Raw genomic sequence first — 18864 nt, 5'->3', positions numbered from 1 at the left:
TCCAGTGCGCCATCAAGTAGGGGTGTGTCCAGAAGCTCAGGGGCTCCAGTGCGCCATCAAGTAGGGGCGTGTCCAGGAGCTCAGGGGCTCCAGTGCGTCATCAAGCAGGGGCGTGTCCAGGAGCTCCAGTGCGTCATCAAGTAGGGGCGTGTCCAGGAACTCAGGGGCTGCAGTGCGCCATCAAGTAGGGGTGTGTCCAGGAGCTCAGGGGCTCCAGTGCTTCATCAAGTAGGGGCGTGTCCAGGAGCTCAGGGGCTCCAGTGCTTCATCAAATAGGGGCGTGTCCAGGAGCTCAGGGGCTGCAGTGCGCCATCAAGTTGGGGTGTGTCCAGAAGCTCAGTGGCTCCAGTGCGTCATCAAGTAGGGGCGTGGCCAGGAGCTCAGGGGCTCCAGTGCATCATCAAGTAGGGGCGTGTCCAGGAGCTCAGGGCTCCAGTGCATCATCAAGTAAGGGCGTGTCCAGGAGCTCAGGGGCTCCAGTGCGTCATCAAGTAGGGGTGTGTCCAGGAGCTCAGGGACTCCAGTACGTCATAAAGTAGGGGCGTGTCCAGGAGCTCAGGGGATCCATCAAGTAGGGGCGTGTCCAGGAGCTCAGGGGCTCCATCAAGTAAGGGCGTGACCAGGAGCTCAGGGGCTCCAGTGCGTCATCAAGTAGGGGTGTGTCCAGGAGCTCAGGGGCTCCAGTGCATCATCAAGTAGGGGCGTGTCCAGGAGCTCAGGGCTCCAGTGCGTCATCAAGTAAGGGCGTGTCCAGGAGCTCAGGGGCTCCAGTGCGTCATCGAGGTAAGGGCGTGTCCAGGAGCTCAGGGGCTCCAGTGCGTCATCAAGTAGGGGTGTGTCCAGGAGCTCAGGGGCTCCAGTGCGTCATCAAGTAGGGGCGTGTCCAGGAGCTCAGGGGCTCCAGTACGTCATAAAGTAGCGGTGTGTCCAGGAGCTCAGGGGCTCCAGTGTGTCATCAAGTAGGGGCGTGTCCAGGAGCTCAGGGGCTCCAGTGCGTCATCAAGTAGGGGTGTGTCCAGGAGCTCAGGGGCTCCAGTGCATCATCAAGTAGGGGCGTGTCCAGGAGCTCAGGGCTCCAGTGCGTCATCAAGTAAGGGCGTGTCCAGGAGCTCAGGGGCTCCAGTGCGTCATCGAGGTAAGGGCGTGTCCAGGAACTCAGGGGCTCCAGTGCGTCATCAAGTAGGGGTGTGTCCAGGAGCTCAGGGGCTCCAGTACGTCATCAAGTAGGGGCGTGTCCAGGAGCTCAGGGGCTCCAGTACGTCATAAAGTAGCGGTGTGTCCAGGAGCTCAGGGGCTCCAGTGTGTCATCAAGTAGGGGCGTGTCCAGGAGCTCAGGGGCTCCAGTGCGTCATCAAGTAGGGGCGTGTCCAGGAGCTCAGGGGCTCCAGTGCGTCATCAAGTAGGGGTGTGTCCAGGAGCTCAGGGGCTCCAGTACGTCATCAAGTAGGGGCGTGTCCAGGAGCTCAGGGGCTCCAGTACGTCATAAAGTAGCGGTGTGTCCAGGAGCTCAGGGGCTCCAGTGTGTCATCAAGTAGGGGCGTGTCCAGGAGCTCAGGGGCTCCAGTGCGTCATCAAGTAGGGGCGTGTCCAGGAGCTCAGGGGCTCCAGTGCGTCATCAAGTAGGGGCGTGTCCAGGAGCTCAGGGGCTCCAGTGTGTCATCAAGTAGGGGCGTGTCCAGGAGCTCAGGGGCTCCAGTGCGTCATCAAGTAGGGGCGTGTCCAGGAGCTCAGGGGCTCCAGTGCGTCATCAAGTAGGGGCGTGTCCAGGAGCTCAGGGGCTCCAGTGTGTCATCAAGTAGGGGCGTGTCTAAGAGCAGAGGGGCTCCAGTGCGTCATCAAGTAGGGGCGTGTCCAGGAGCTCAGGGGCTCCAGTACGTCATAAAGTAGGGGCGTGTCCAGGAGCTCAGGGGCTCCATCAAGTAAGGGCGTGTCCAGGAGCTCAGGGGCTCCAGTGTGTCATCAAGTAGGGGCGTGTCCAGGAGCTCAGGGGCTCCAGTGTGTCATCAAGTAGGGGCGTGTCTAAGAGCAGAGGGGCTCCAGTGCGTCATCAAGTAAGGGCGTGTCCAGGAGCTCAGGGGCTCCAGTGCGTCATCTAGTAGGGGCGTGTCCAGGAGCTCAGGGGCTCCAGTGCATCATCAAGTAGGGGCGTGTCCAGGAGCTCAGGGCTCCAGTGCGTCATCAAGTAAGGGCGTGTCCAGGAGCTCAGGGGCTCCAGTGCGTCATCGAGGTAAGGGCGTGTCCAGGAGCTCAGGGGCTCCAGTGCGTCATCAAGTAGGGGCGTGTCCAGGAGCTCAGGCTCCAGTGCGTCATCGAGCCCCCGTTTTAGCCCCGCCCAAAAAATTACTGAACACAGCAATGGAGAAAAACTGTTTAACGGTCTAACTCCACAATTCAGTACTTCAGTTCACAGTCTTTGTAATGGGTTTTAGCAATATATTTCTAACATTTATAATGTGTTTAGAATTTTTTTCTTTGTTGCCTTTACAGGGACTTCAAACCTTTCTTCAAACCTCACTTAACCCTCTGGGGTCTAAGATGTTTTTGGGGTCCTTGAGATGTTTTGACATGCCCTGACATTTGTGCTTTTTTCAGTTGCTTATAAACATATTAATGGCAAAAGGTGTATGGAAGCAGATTAGTCTCAAATATAATTCACGCAAAAAACATGATTCACACATGCGTAGACAATTTCACATGCATGAAACCTAATTCACGTACACACAAAAAAAATTCACGTGCGTGAAAAATAAATATATTCACAAAAAGCAATTCACATGCGCAAAATAAAATTGTATATTCATAAAATTCATTTCACAAATGCAAAACACAATTTATAGATATACAACTGTGCACAAAAACCTTTGAATGTTTAAAATGTACGAGTGTGTCCTTGAATTTGAATGTGCAAATCGTCATTCACGTACGAATCGCCTTGCATGTGTGTGTGTGTGTTTGAGACTTTCCTGGCAGCGCTTTACTCGTAACACAGAGCAGTCGTACTCTTTAGCCAATCAGATGTAAGCTTATCAATCGACCAATCAGTATCTCGTGAGGGCGGGCCATACCTGCATTACATCATCAGCTTTCGACCAGTTCGTGGCTGAGCAGCGGTAAGTGCAGTTAATCGTTCATTTCTGTGTTAACTGAACTTAGAGATCAGTTGAAGCAATAGTTTATTAACTGCTGTTTAGTCCACATATGAACATAAACATTTATTTTTAGCATTGATGGATTTTCATGTCCTATCCACCACTCATTCAACTGATGATAATGTATGTAATTATATAGGAGACATGTTTTGTTTTAAACTGCATATATTATGTAGTTTTATTGTTTCAGATTTCTGAGACAGATGATGTATGAAGTTGCAGACAACCAGTACTGTGATCTTACCGTTCCTACTGTAAATCTTTGAAAACAGTCCTGTTGCAAGCCATCCATTTTGACAGTTGTTTCAACAAGCCCTGCTATGCATGCATTATTAAATGTTCTTGTCAGAATTAAAAGATTCAAAGACATAGTTCAATTTGATGTACACGTTTTATTAATTTGAAAGTTTCCGAAATCCTTTAGGAATAAAATATATATAAAATGACTTGATCATGATTAATGTTCCTGTTACATATGAAGATCATGAACTGACAGTCTGAAGTATGAAGCACAACATTCAGTACGGAGAAATATACATCTCTTCCAGAGTTGTGAGATCCAGTCAGAGTCTTCTTTGCTTTTAAATTATATAAATATAAGTGCAATACATCATGTGAAAAGTGAACAAATTAATTGTGTTCAATCCAGTCATCAGTAGACCTCTCTGTTAGGACACTCTGTTAGATTTTGTCCTGATATTTAAAATAGTAAAAACCTATAGTACGAGAGGTGCAGACAGAGGACGTGGGAGATTAAGTGATGTCCAGGAGCTCAGGGGCTCCAGTGCGTCATCAAGTAGGGGTGTGTCCAGGAGCTCAGGGGCTCCAGTGCATCAGCAAGTAGGGGCGTGTCCAGGAGCTCAGGGCTCCAGTGCGTCATCAAGTAAGGGCGTGTCCAGGAGCTCAGGGGCTCCAGTGCGTCATCGAGGTAAGGGCGTGTCCAGGAGCTCAGGGGCTCCAGTGCGTCATCAAGTAGGGGCGTGTCCAGGAGCTCAGGGGCTCCAGTGCGTCATCAAGTAGGGACGTGTCCAGGAGCTCAGGGGCTCCAGTACGTCATAAAGTAGGGGCGTGTCCAGGAGCTCAGGGGCTCCAGTGTGTCATCAAGTAGGGGCGTGTCCAGGAGCTCAGGGGCTCCAGTGCGTCATCAAGTAGGGGCGTGTCCAGGAGCTCAGGGGCTCCAGTGCGTCATCAAGTAGGGGCGTGTCCAGGAGCTCAGGGGCTCCAGTGTGTCATCAAGTAGGGGCGTGTCCAGGAGCTCAGGGGCTCCAGTGCGTCATCAAGTAGGGGCGTGTCCAGGAGCTCAGGGGCTCCAGTGCGTCATCAAGTAGGGGCGTGTCCAGGAGCTCAGGGGCTCCAGTGTGTCATCAAGTAGGGGCGTGTCTAAGAGCAGAGGGGCTCCAGTGCGTCATCAAGTAGGGGCGTGTCCAGGAGCTCAGGGGCTCCAGTACGTCATAAAGTAGGGGCGTGTCCAGGAGCTCAGGGGCTCCATCAAGTAAGGGCGTGTCCAGGAGCTCAGGGGCTCCAGTGTGTCATCAAGTAGGGGCGTGTCCAGGAGCTCAGGGGCTCCAGTGTGTCATCAAGTAGGGGCGTGTCTAAGAGCAGAGGGGCTCCAGTGCGTCATCAAGTAGGGGCGTGTCCAGGAGCTCAGGGGCTCCAGTACGTCATAAAGTAGGGGCGTGTCCAGGAGCTCAGGGGCTCCATCAAGTAAGGGCGTGTCCAGGAGCTCAGGGGCTCCAGTGTGTCATCAAGTAGGGGCGTGTCCAGGAGCTCAGGGGCTCCAGTGTGTCATCAAGTAGGGGCGTGTCTAAGAGCAGAGGGGCTCCAGTGCGTCATCAAGTAGGGGCGTGTCCAGGAGCTCAGGGGCTCCAGTACGTCATAAAGTAGGGGCGTGTCCAGGAGCTCAGGGGCTCCATCAAGTAAGGGCGTGTCCAGGAGCTCAGGGGCTCCAGTGTGTCATCAAGTAGGGGCGTGTCCAGGAGCTCAGGGGCTCCAGTGTGTCATCAAGTAGGGGCGTGTCCAGGAGCTCAGGGGCTCCAGTGCGTCATCAAGTAGGGGCGTGTCCAGGAGCTCAGGGGCTCCAGTGTGTCATCAAGTAGGGATCATGTGAAAAGTGAACAAATTAATTGTGTTCAATCCAGTCATCAGTAGACCTCTCTGTTAGGACTCTCTGTTAGATTTTGTCCTGATATTTAAAATAGTAAAAACCTATAGTACGAGAGGTGCAGACAGAGGACGTGGGAGATTAAGTGATGCTATTTGAATTGAGTTTACTGAGTTATCTTAGTCGCATAATCTTAATTGCCTCTCTATGATTAGTACCTTTGTCTTATCAGCATAAAATCAGATTTGCCTATTTTACTAGGCAAAGTAAAAATAATGCTTCACAATATTGTCCTGTGAGACCTTAAGATGACAATAAAAAAACCTTATTTAAAAACCTTGAGATGACAATACAGCACAAAACATAAGGACATGCATGTTGAATATATTGGTAACAGTCTAGAATATGGTACAATAACTAAGTTAACATTAGTTAATGTATTAACCAACATTGAACAATACATTTGTTGCGGTGTTTGTTAATCTTTGTTAACGTTAGTTAAAAATACAGCTGTTTATTGTTAGTTCACAGTGCATTAACTAATGTTAACAAGATTTTAATGAAGTATTAGTAAATGTTGAAATTAACATTAACAAAAAATAATAAAGGCTGTTTACGTGCAGTTCATTATTAGTTCATGTTAACTAATGAAACGTTATTGTAAAGTGTTACCAATTAAGACATTAATGGAAAAAAGTATAAAAGAGAATAAAGAAATAACATGAATTAAGATGTTTGTGTCTGCTATCCAGATGTCACACCAAAGGTGAGTAATCCTGAAAAAAATACAGGGAAACAAGTGTTAATAATAATTTAACAACATACACAAATGGCAAATAAACACTGTGTGCTCATTAAAATAGGTCTATTCACCATTTAAAGAACAATCTCGATGAGGCCAGTGCTGAGAGAGCTAGGTGGGTATTGACCACAGATGATTGTTTTGCACTCATTAGCGTGATTGTTGTGGGTGTGAAAGCTGTCTGTACCTGCGGCTAAAATACAACAAAAAAAGCATAATTCTTCTTCATTTTTGACACGATATGGGACATCTGATTACAACAGCACTTGCTCACATCAGTTAATAGTTCATAAACTATTGCTTCAACTGATCTCTAAGTTCAGTTAACACAGAAATGAACGATTAACTGCACTTACCGCTGCTCAGCCACGAACTGGTCGAAAGCTGATGATGTAATGCAGGTATGGCCCGCCCTCACGAGATACTGATTGGTTGATTGATAAGCTTACATCTGATTGGCTAAAGAGTACGACTGCTCTGTGTTACGAGTAAAGCGCTGCCAGGAAAGTCTCAAACACACACACACACATGCAAGGCGATTCGTACGTGAATGACGATTTGCACATTCAAATTCAAGGACACACTCGTACATTTTAAACATTAAAAGGTTTTTGTGCACAGTTGTATATCTACGAATTGTGTTTTGCATTTATGAAATGTATTTTATGGATATATAATTTTTTGCGCATTTGAATTGCTTTTTGTGAATATATTTTTTTCACGCACGTGTATTTTTTTTGTGTGTACGTGAATTAGGTTTCATGCATGTGAAATTGTCTACGCATGTGTGAATCTAGTTTTTTGCGTGAATTATATTTGAGACTAATCTGCTTCCATAAAGGTGTAATTACACTCTATTTAGCACAAACAGGGCTACCATAATATGTGAGCAACATGTATGTACATGTATGTATTTTTGAGAGAATATTGTTTATGCGTGGTTATTGAAAAAACGAATTCTTAAAGTTTCTGAAATAAGGCCACAAAACACATACTAAATATGTGTCCACAAGACTTTTGACCAATGGATGTCGTTGCCTAGAGTTTTTGCTTCAAAATGATCTGAAAATTATCCTGCCTAATCATTTACACAAAACAATACATTGATTTAAATTTTGTAAAACACTTTTTGTTTGGAAAGGCAATATGCCTGGAGGCGTGTTCACACCTGAGAAGACAAAGACCGCATAATGAGCTGCATATTAATGAGCTGCATATTAATGAGCTGCATATTAATGAGCCTTTCACACAGATGTGTCACGGGGTACCAGAGTAAATTTACAAAATAAATTTTATATATATATATATATATATATATATATATATATATATATATATATATATTACAATTAGAAATTGTAACCAATTACAAATAGGTTACAATTACAACAACAATTACAATTTTATCAATATTTCAAGTGTATTCTTTCTTTGTAAAAAGTATACATTTTATCATACGTATTAAAAAAGGTAAGGATTCATTAGTTTGAATATTGGAACAAACACTATAATAACATCTTAGTTGATAATTTAATATACCTACTTTATTTTTGACAAAACATCATACTATAGTATATTTAACAAGCAGAAATTGGTGAACAAAAGCTTAACTATTTAATGTGACAGTAGTCTTTTTTTACAGTCAAAACTTTATAATCTATCCAAAAAGAATCACAAAATCTTGTCTAAACATTCATATTTAGTCTGTAACATATCGTGTTTATGATATTTTAGCATATACATGTTCATTTGCAGTTTGTTGCTTATACAGACATTTATTTCAACATATTTCAGTCTATTTTTACTCATCTTAGTAGGCTATAGCAATATAGTTTGGATGTGTCCATGTAAAAATAACATGTTTAATAATGTAGATGCGAGAGTGAATGAACGGCACAGACGCGCTGTATAACTGTAGTAAACAACAGCGCGCACGTGCCTGTGCCATTCATTCATCATTTAGCCTACACACAGACACGCAATTCATATTTAAACAGTCTTTTTGCAGTTTATAGTCAGACACTATTCAATATCGCGATTAGAACAAAACACTTAAGAATAAATGACTTACTACATCAGCTGGATCCGTTGCACCTCGAAATGAAAATACCAGCACTTCTGAGGTAATGTTCCAGAAGTATTAGATAGTATTATTCCTCACAGCGCAGCAAGAAGAGGTAAAGTACACTTCTTATTAAACTTGATGCGTTTATCCAGCTGATGTGTGCCTCAGATCAATTGCGTTTGAATAGCCGTGGGCGTGGCACATTAAAGGGGAAATGAAAGGTCCATGTTTTGGCACTGGTAGTAGCTACATATATTAAAAAAATCACATTGCCTAAGATTTTATTTTAAAAAGTTGTTAAAACCACAGATATGACAAAATTATTTTCGAAATTTCTAGCTAGCTATCCATCTAGCGAGTCGCCATTTTGGCGTGACGTCACAGCCTACGTAACGAGATTGGTTGGTTCTGTTGGTCAGAATCAGAAAGAGCTTTATTGCCAAGTGTGCTTGCACACACAAGGAATTTGTTTTGGTACTGAGGCTTCCAGTGGACATATACAAATACAAATACAAATACAACATGAAACATAATACTACAAATTATAAGAATAAAAAATAAAAATATAAATATATGAGAATAAAACTATCACAGTTGGGTTTAGTCAGAATAGACATTTTCAGATTTACAGATTATGAACCTATTTACAGTGTTTTGAATATTATAAATAAATAAATCTACATATAAGTATCACCTGAGTTGTGGGATATTGCACTAAACAGTGGGAGTATTGCACTTACAGGCATATGCCTTGGGAGGTGTGTTAACTGTTCAGGAGGGAAATGGCCTGTGGGAAGAAACTGTTCCTGTGCCGAGATGTTCTTGTGGCCAGTGATCTGAGTCTCCGTCTTGACGGTAACAGTTCAAACAGGTGGTGTCCAGGGTGAGTGGAGTCTGTGATGATTTTACCTGCTCTCTTCCTCACTCTGGAAGAGTACAGGTCCTGGAGGTTTGGCAGGGGGGCACCAATAATCCTCTCCGCAGTCCGGACTGTCCGTTGTAGTCTCCTGATGTCTGATTTGGTAGCTGAACCAAACCAGACAGTGATGGAAGCGCACAAGACAGACTCAATGACGGCTGAGTAGAACTGAATCAGCAGATCCTGTGGCAGGTTGAACTTCCTCAGCTGGCGAAGGAAGTACAGTCTCTGCTGGGCCTTTTTCACAGTGGAGTCAATGTGATTGTCCCACTTCAGGTCCTGAGAGATGATAGTGCCCAGGAACCTGAATGACTCCACCGCTTCCACAGTGCTGTTCATGATGGTGAGTGGGGGGAGTGCTGAGCTGTTCCTCCTGAAGTCCACGATCATCTCCACTGTTTTGAGCGTGTTCAGCTCAAGGTTGTTATAACTGCACCAGACAGCCAGCTGTTCAACCTCCAGTCTGTAAGCAGACTCGTCACCGTTTCGGATGAGACCGATGACAGTGGTGTCGTCTGCAAATTTCAGGAGCTTGACAGTGGGGTCTTTAGAAGTGCAGTCATTAGTGTACAGGGAGAAGAGCAGTGGGGAGAGAACGCACCCTTGGGGAGCACCAGTGCTGATTGTGAGTGTCTTGGATGTGTGTTTCCCCAGTCTCACTCGCTGCTGCCGGTCCGTCAGGAAGCTGGTGATCCACTGACAGATCGAGGATGGTATGGAGAGCTGGGTCAGTTTGGCTGTGAGAAGACCAGGCAGGATGGTATTGAAGGCCGAACTGAAGTCCACAAAGAGGATCCTTGCATAAGTCCCTGGTCTGTCGAGATGTTGCAGGATATAATGCAGTCCCATGTTGACTGCATCATCCACAGACCTGTTTGCTCTGTAAGCAAACTGAAAGGGATCCAGCAGGGGTCCAGTGATGTCCTTCAGGTGGGCCAGCACCAGTCTTTCAAACGACTTCATGACCACAGACGTGAGAGCGACAGGTCTGTAGTCATTAAGTCCAGTGATTTTGGGTTTTTTGGGGACAGGAATGATAGTGTAGCGTTTGAAGCAGCAGGGAACTTCACACTGCTCCAATGATCTGTTGAAGATCTGCGTGAAGACCGGGGCCAGTTGGTCAGCGCAGGCTTTTAAACAAGCAGATGAGATGCCGTCTGGGCCTGAGGCTTTCCTAGTCTTCTGTTTTTTGAAGACTCGGCTCACGTCCTCCACACAGACCTTAAGCTCAGGTTGGATGGCAGGAGGGGGGAGTGATAATTGGAGAACAGGAGGTGATGCTGAATGTGTGAAGTGCAGATCAGACCGGGTGTGTGGTGTGAATGAGGGCTTTTCAAACCGGCAGTAAAATGAATTTAAATCGTCAGCCAGGTGTTGATTGTCCACAGATCGAGGGGATGGTGACTTGTAGTTGGTAATGTTCCTCAGGCCATTCCAGACTGATGATGGGTCGTTGGATGAAAACTGGTTTTTCAGTTTATCAGAGTAGTTCCTTTTAGCAACTCTGATCTCCTTTGTCAATCTGTTTCTGGCCTGGTTATACAAGATTTTATCCCCACTTCTGTAAGCATCCTCTTTGGCATGACGAAGGTGTTTGAGTTTCCCAGTAAACCATGGTTTATCATTAGTGAATGATAAGAATGTCCTGGTAGGAATGCATGTATCCTCACAGAAACTTATATATGATGTTACAGTTGGTGAGTGAAGTGATGTTACAGTTGGTGAGTGAAGAGAGTGAAGCGTTTCTGGACCGGACTGAATACGCACTTGATTTGAAATGGAGGAAGACGAACTTGAAAGACCTGTTGAGCCCGTGTGTCCCATTGCTTATGCATTTGAGCCGATACGGTGTGGGAACCGAGCTAGGGTGACCACCTGGCTATTGCTCTGTTGCAGGTCAGCAGACCTGATTTTGCGGGACACGAGGGAGAGAACTTAATATTATTATGCTAGGTGAATAAATATTGATTTTATATTAGATGTCTTTTTGCAGTGATGTTAACATGCTTTAAATTGCTAATTGGCTTTATAAAAATGTTAATGACGGCGCTGTGAACGTCACTAATAATATAAAACTCATTTCAACAGAATGAATCTATTCAATCTAAATATCGCTAAAAGCACATTTCCAAATAAGCACATAAATTCCACCAGGAAAGACTAGAAAGATTAAATGCGTTCTTACCGGATTCAGTGCATCTTGAATTTATAATTTTTGTCTGACAGCTTCAAATAGGGCCTTCTCATTCATTATGTGTCTGTAGAACTCCTGGCAGTATGGCCCAAATCTCGTTATATGCAGGGATGCAAACGGCACACTTTATTTTAATGCAATACATGTTGTTAAATGCGTAGTTTATTCCAAGCGCGCTGTTTCTTTTTTATGCGCATGATGAGCGATGCTCAATTTACAAATGAATCACTCTTTTTTTTAGTCGATTCTGTTCAAAGACTTCATCAAAAATGTTGGCAGATCTGTCTAAATCGGTTCGCGAATCAGTATGAATGATCTGTTCAGTTTCCTGCACGCACTGAATCACAGAAGCGCTTTCAATTCACACTCGACTCGGAGTCGTAACAGGAAGATTTAAGAACATCAAGAGCGTTGGATGAAGTGGCCGTGGACCTACAGTACAGTCTAGTGTAAGCAAATCTGTCAAATTGTTTGCCAGTGATGAAGATCTTTATTAGTTGAACATCTTCGTATGCTGTCTGTGAATGAATGATTCCACAGGACGATACATTCGATTTCATTTCATTCAGGTAATACATTTTACAACCAAACCGATTATTACGCCACGATAGCACGATCCATCTGCTGTCAAGACGCTGATCTTGACCATGTATTGCAACCATGGTGTTGACAAGAGACAGGAATATGATGGCAGACATCGCAAACAATGTTTTCATGTGCAGTTTGTTAACGTTAGACGTCGTCTTTTTGTCTGGTACTAATAAAGTTCACTAGCTAAACACTAAGTTAGCGTTAGCTAGTTCATGCTTACAGCTGTTAGCTAACAATGACTGTACCTAACGTTTGTTGTTTGCTGGTTCGACCAGCTTACATGCATCTTTCACTGTATTTTACTGAACTCAGCACAGAGCAAACCCACCCCGTGACGTCACCGGTTATAATACTGCACAATGGCGGCGCTCTTGCCGCGAAAGATATAACGGTGTTTCTTTTTTCTTTTATATATGTTAACATTTGTCATGTTTCTTATATCATTTTTGATTATAGTGGAAATCCATCTTGTAAATCATGTAAACTTGACTGACTGCTTAATTTCCCCTTTAATACTTAATCAGGTATAATGAGCTGAAAAGAAAAAGACTGACACCTCTCTCTTTTCATACAGATTACATAAACTGAGAATATTTGTTTTTTAATCAAATTCATTTAAAAGAAGAGAGTTCAAGCTTCATAAAGAAAAATCTCTCGTGCCTGTATGACAAGTATTCGCAGAGTTACAGTTCGTTTTAGGACGCGTTTCAGAATGGACTTCACTGACAGAGAGAAGGCAAAACTAGCATCATGTTTATTTTTCTTTATTTGACACAATAAAAACAAAGTGTTGTGCTTTTTGAGTATACACAAAAATATAGACACTTAACGGGATCGAATGATATATAACACTTATATGTAAGGTCAAAATCAACAGAGTATTTTGAGTTTCTTTTACACTGATAAGAAAAAAAGTGAGCTGGTATCGCCGGCGATACCACCAACCCCAGTGGGTTAAAGGTGCTCTAAGCGCTGTCGGGTGACATCACTTCTTGTTGACATTTAAAGTATTGTCAAACAAAACGGAGGCTAGCTAGACCGTCCCTCCTCCTCATCAGCGCACTAACCCCCCAAATCCTTCTTGTCGGTTATTGGCTGGAAAAGTGTGTTATGTTTCGTGGTGTGGGTTTGTTTTTGTTGCCGTGTGTGGAGCCTGGGGTGTCTGCAGAGACCGCGTTTTTTTACAATGTGTTCAGGGGACTGTTAGCTAGCAGATAGTGAGGAGATGTTTTCCGTATGTGACAAAAAATGTTTTGGCCTAAAAAACGTATGACATCGCTTAGAGTACCTTTAATACTTCTGAAATAATTTGACAGATTCCAGATCTTCTAATCCTGATAATTTATGTCTGGCTAATTTAGTTCTTCAAACGAATTTGCATATTTGATTAAAATATAATTTGATATAATTTGATAAAATATTTCAGGATTTCTAGTATTTCTACAGGCTTTACATGTTTATTTCAATGTTGTAATTAGCAATTTGGTTAATTTTACATGTGAAGCAGGAGCTCAGTGTGGAGGAACTGGACTAGCCTGCATAGAGTCCTGAGCTCAACCCGATACAACAGCTTTGGGATGAATTACAACAGAGACTGTGAGCCAGGCCTTCTCGTCCAACATCAGTGCGTGATGCGCTTCTCAAATTCCCATAAACACACTCCTAAACCTTGTGGAAAGCCTTCCCAGAAGAGTTGAAGCTGTTATAGCTGCAAAGGGTGGCCAACTCCATATTAAACCCTACGGATTAAGAATGGGATGTCATTAAAGTTCATGCGCATGTAAAGGCAGATCTTCCAAAACTTTTGGGAATATAGTGTATATATGTATAGGGGGCTTTTGCACCACATAGTTCTAGAAACTACTAGCCACCAGGGTGGTTCCCTGAGAACATTTTCCTGGTTGCATTTGTACCAGCAGTAGAAACTGAAGCGGCCGAAAGAGGAATCATTTAAGCACGGCATTTACAAATGTCAATAACTGGTGGATGAAGGATGCCATGATCGGAGCTGTGGGTTTCTTGATAATGGAGATGGAATGTAAACGCATAATCTCCTCTGACAAAATAAATAAATAATATAATATAAAAAAATAATTATAAAAAAATAATAATAATTCTACATTGCAGACAACAGGTAAATGCTGGTATCTATGTTCATTGAGTAAGTTTATGTAAGCTATGTGTTTACATGGCTTTTTAAAAATGGTAAGTGCAGGTGTTTTGCATGTTTTCAGCCAATCACCGTACACTTACGTCATTCGTAGTTCCTATTGTGCTTGGTTACTCACTACTCTGAAGTAGGAGCTAATTTAGTCTCTCAAACATGTTCCTAGACTTAAAATCATTCAAATTGCTGCAAAAGCCCCTTATGGATGAATGAGAAATCTGGGCCCCTCGTCCGCAGCAACGAATCTCACTCCTTCAAAAATAGTTTGGACACCCCTGTTTTACGTAGTCTCTCAGGCAAACAGGCAGATCAAATTAACTTTGCAAGATGGATACTACGGTGTTGCTGTTAGAAGGTTGCTGCAAAGATGTTGCAGAAAGAAGGACAGATACACACACAGCAATATCCTCAGAGCTTAATTAACACTGCTCAAAGTACATATTGTCCCACTCAATAGAGTGTTAAAGTAACTCTGAAATAGTGCAAAAACAGCATTATGGCCATATACCCTTCTTTATCCTTGGCCATGTCCATAAAGAAAAATCAGGTTGTCCTGTAGGATTTCCTTAAAAAAGTTGTAGGTTTGCAAGGAGCCAGAAAATCACCTACTAGCTTTAGTTATATTTTCTAAGAGTGATCGGTTTATTTTCCCTTGAATTTGGCTTTTGGTCACTATCAATATTTAGATTTTCTATACATCAAATATATCTGGCATGATTTTATCATCATTTCTGGAAGCTTTCGGAAATCAGCTTAAGATTCAGACTGTATAACTTACTTTTAAAACATGTCATGATACGTTTAAAGATTAAGCTGTTCACACAACACATTCAATTTCGTCTAGGTACAGTACAGCCTTACAGAGTGTGAATTATAATTATACTATATTCTTATCTGGATGTTCAAACTATTATTTTCTTTTTCTTTTAGCAGCACAAGTGGAAACAGGTGCTGTTAACAACAATAAAAAAACATCAAGAGAAAACACAAGCAGCAGCACCATGGGACAAGACCACAGCGATGGAAAGAGTTTAAGTCTTGCACATGATATAAAGAACAACAGGAGCAGGAAAATAGAAGATGGAAGCAATGAAAACCTGCCCATGTTTAAACTCCACCTGGATGAAACATGGCAGAACAGCGATGGATTCTGCAGAAGAAGCACGTTTGGGAAAGACATCACAAAAGAGAATAAGACCATCATGATGATCGGAGCCACAGGTTCAGGAAAAACCACTCTAATAAACAGCATGATCAACTACATCCTGGGAGTGCGATGGGAAGATGACTTCCGGTTTGTGCTGATAGATGAAGGGAAGCAGAAATCCCAGGCTGAAAGTCAAACTTCGGAGATCACGGCATATCAAATCAATCACATGGATGGTTTCCGGGTCCCATATTCTCTGACCATTGTGGACACACCAGGCTTCGGTGATACCAGAGGAATTTCACATGACCAGAAAATCACAACGCAGATTCAGGAGTTCTTTACTGCCCGTGGAGGGATCGACCGCATTGATGCCGTGTGTTTTGTAGTACAGGCTTCACTTGCTCGTCTGACGCACACACAGAAATACATCTTTGACTCCATTCTTTCCATATTTGGGAAGGATATTGCGGAAAACATCCTTATGATGGTCACCTTTGCAGATGGGAAAACACCTCCTGTCCTGGAGGCCATCAAAGTCTCTGAGGTTCCCTGTTCTACCAATGAGTCTGGAGAGCCACTTCACTTCAAGTTCAACAACTCTGCTCTGTTTGCTACCAATAACACTTCTGCAGACGATGAGGAGTCTGACTGTGACAACTTTGACCAAATGTTCTGGAAGCTGGGATTTTCTAGCATGAGAAAGTTCTTCACATCCCTTATAAACATGGAAACCAAGAGCTTGTCTCTGACACAGGAAGTCCTGAAAGAGCGACAGCAGCTGGAAGTGCTTGTGGAAGGCCTTCAGCCCCAAATCAATTCTGGTCTGACAAAACTGGATGAAATCAAGAAGACAAAAGCTGCTCTGGAGCAACACAAGGTGGAAATGGATGCGAACAAGGATTTTGAATATGAATTAGAAGTAACTGTCCCAAAACAGATCAAAAACAAAAATGACTACTACTTAACCAACTGCCAGAAGTGTCACTATACATGTCATGACACATGCAAAATTGCAAATGACAGTCATAAATATAAGTGCAGGGCCATGACGGATGGAGTGTGTACGGTCTGTCCAGGAGAGTGTGCCTGGAATGTGCACTTCAATCAGAAATACAAATGGACTTATGTCCCAGAAAAGAGAAAGGAAACCTATCAGGATTTAAAAAAGCGATTTAAGGCTGCACATGGACAGGTCATGTCAAAAGAAAAGATCTTTGAAGAGCTTGAAAAGGAGTTTCAGGCTGTCCAGGATATTGTGGCCAGACAGATTGAAAGATCTCAAAAGTCTTTGGAGCGTCTGCAGGGAATCGCCCTCAAGCCCAATCCTCTGTCCACCCCTGACTACATTAATCTGATGATTGAGTCTGAGAAACAAGAAGCCAAGCCTGGATTTCGAAATCGCATTCAGGCTTTGATGGACGTCAGGAAGAAGGCAGAGATCATCAGTAAGGTTTCCACTGGAGAAGTGCTTCCAGAAGATTGGAAAGCATACAAACCTGAAACAAGAGAAAAAGCTTCTAATGATCTAAGATGCCCTGTTCAGTAAATTCAAGTCAAACTGACCCTTTATCTACAATTACTATGACTATAAACTAAAACATTTGGCTCTGTGTTAAGATGCTCTGCATGCATTTTTACTATACTTAAAATATGTTAGTTTAAAAGAGGTCTTCATCTTCTAAACATGATGTACAGTAAATACCTGTATTATTTTGCTGAACAGCTTGTGAGAAAATCATACATCTAAAATTGATTTATTATATTGAACATTGAATATTAATATGTCACGTATCACAAATGATCATAACGTGTCAAACTGCTGTTTTGGGATGATATAATTTTAATTTCATTGATTCTAGTTATTCTGCATGAACAAGAAAAAAGTAACGTTAATTAAATCAATGAATACATTTAAAAGACACACAAACACACATATATGGCAACAATTTTACAATAAGATTAATTGGTTAATGTATTGACTAAAATAAACTAACAATGAGCAATACATTTGTTACATTAATGTTAGTTAATAAAAATCCAGTGCATTAACTCATGTTAACAAATACAACCTTTAATTTTGATAATGTATTAGTAAATGTTGAAATGAATAGTAACTAAGATTAATTAATGCTGTAGAAGTATTGTTCAGAAGTATTGTAGGTGTGTGTGTGTGTGTGTGATGGTTTTGATAAACAGTCAGGATATTTCTCATGCTTTAACTCGATTCTGATACACGTGTCACATGTGTCCTGGACTCTTATGTTCTGTTGTTCCTGTTGTGTTTGTATTCTCTGAAGTTTTCCCGGTCGATTAGACTTGATTGTTCCAGCTGTTAGCCTGCTACTCTTGTGTATGTTATCCTCACTCAGTCATTCTGTGAGACGAGGAGCAAAGGCAGGCAGACGGAGATGAAGGAGTGGATTAAACGAAAACAAGGGAACATGGAGAACTGAGGGACTGCACCCAAACACACACAACATCAGGTCCAACGTCACTATAGACAACAGAATGACGAAGTGGAACCTTTTTTATTTTAAAATGATTTATTTTAATTGTACATTTATATGATTTCATTAAAAATACACAATTGTTTTCTTGTTTACTTTTAATCCTTTGTTTTCTTTACTGTCAATATAATTTTTTCACTGTTTATAAACTTATTTAAACTGCAAATTGCTTGATTATCTTTTGTTTGATATATTAAAAACCTCACTTATATTTTTCTGCCAATCTCTCGAGTACAGGGAATAGTCTGTCCATCCTCTTCCTCTGTTGCTCCTCATCTTCATCCACTGCTTTCTCTCATTAAAGAATAAAGGCCAGGAGCTCATAACAGATACTACACTGTATATACGACAGCAGAGCATTGGTTTGAGTTAGGATGGAGTAAAGTAACTGCTAATAAAAAGATAACTTTTAGCTTCCTGTCCCGTGTGCCATGATGCAGTTCTTTGTATTTTTTGTATTCTTGTTAGCCTATCGTGTATATTAAATGCATGTTATGTTTTCAAACGGGTCAAACACGTCTCGTTGTGTTTATCAGTGGTTGTACTATAAAGAAATCCTGTAAGTTTCAGAACTGAAAACGTCCTTGTTAGTCTAAAAACAGCTCTGATTGAAACCAAACTCAGAAAACGGCACATTATGACGTAGTAGTGTGATGAAGCACCGCCTCTGCAGAAGAAGATCGACGCCCACTTCTACATCATCACGTCTTTGGCTCCGCCCACTGATTCACTCGTGTCATATAGTGGTAAATACGAGAGACAGATATCAGCGCCACACGCGAGTCCCACGGATATAAAGGACATTTCATTCTACCGAACTACCCGCAAGTGCCGTATTACTACTCATACAGGTCAGTTTATTAGACGAATGAAACTTCAAAAATCGTGTACCTTTAAACAACCTAACGCTTTTTCACTTTCTCAGTTTGTGTAAACCTGCTTAGGATTCAGAATATTTATTTTTTCTTGCAATAATTTCACACATCTAGTGCAATTATGTGGTTTTGTTTCATTAAAACAGTACATATTTTTTCTTGGTTTACCCTGAAAGAATGGAAGATAAATGTGACAACATGCCCCATAGGTGGGGTACATTGTTACATGACAGATTAAAATGTTATCCGATCTATTAAAAAATACATATAAGATAAAATATTTTGCCTATAAAATACAATCATTAACTTTTTTTTTTAACTAGCGCTAGCTAGTTAGCTGAAGT

The 18864-nt window shown here is 42.4% G+C and overlaps 1 protein-coding gene across 6 annotated transcripts in view; it reads left to right on the top strand.

The window, feature by feature from the left end:
* The window catches only part of LOC143718294 (uncharacterized), a 62048-nt gene extending 43985 nt beyond the window's left edge, over nucleotides 1-18063 (top strand). For 4 of the 6 annotated variants that reach the window (XM_077209345.1, XM_077209343.1, XM_077209344.1 and 1 more), the window contains one exon: nucleotides 14919-18063. In XM_077209345.1, the coding sequence (XP_077065460.1) occupies nucleotides 14919-16684 (1766 nt within the window). In that variant the 3' untranslated portion in view covers nucleotides 16685-18063. The remainder of the gene's footprint in view (nucleotides 1-14918) is intronic. The other 2 variants (XM_077209347.1, XM_077209348.1) reach the window with 1 other exon arrangement.
* Nucleotides 18064-18864: the final 801 nt, after the last annotated feature.

This window comes from Siphateles boraxobius, unplaced genomic scaffold (genome assembly GCF_051911475.1).
Source record: "Siphateles boraxobius isolate OS27281-9 unplaced genomic scaffold, OSU_SipBor_1 61, whole genome shotgun sequence".
In the NCBI taxonomy this organism is placed as follows: Eukaryota; Metazoa; Chordata; class Actinopteri; order Cypriniformes; family Leuciscidae; genus Siphateles; species Siphateles boraxobius.
This window is presented reverse-complemented; position numbering and strand designations above follow the sequence as displayed.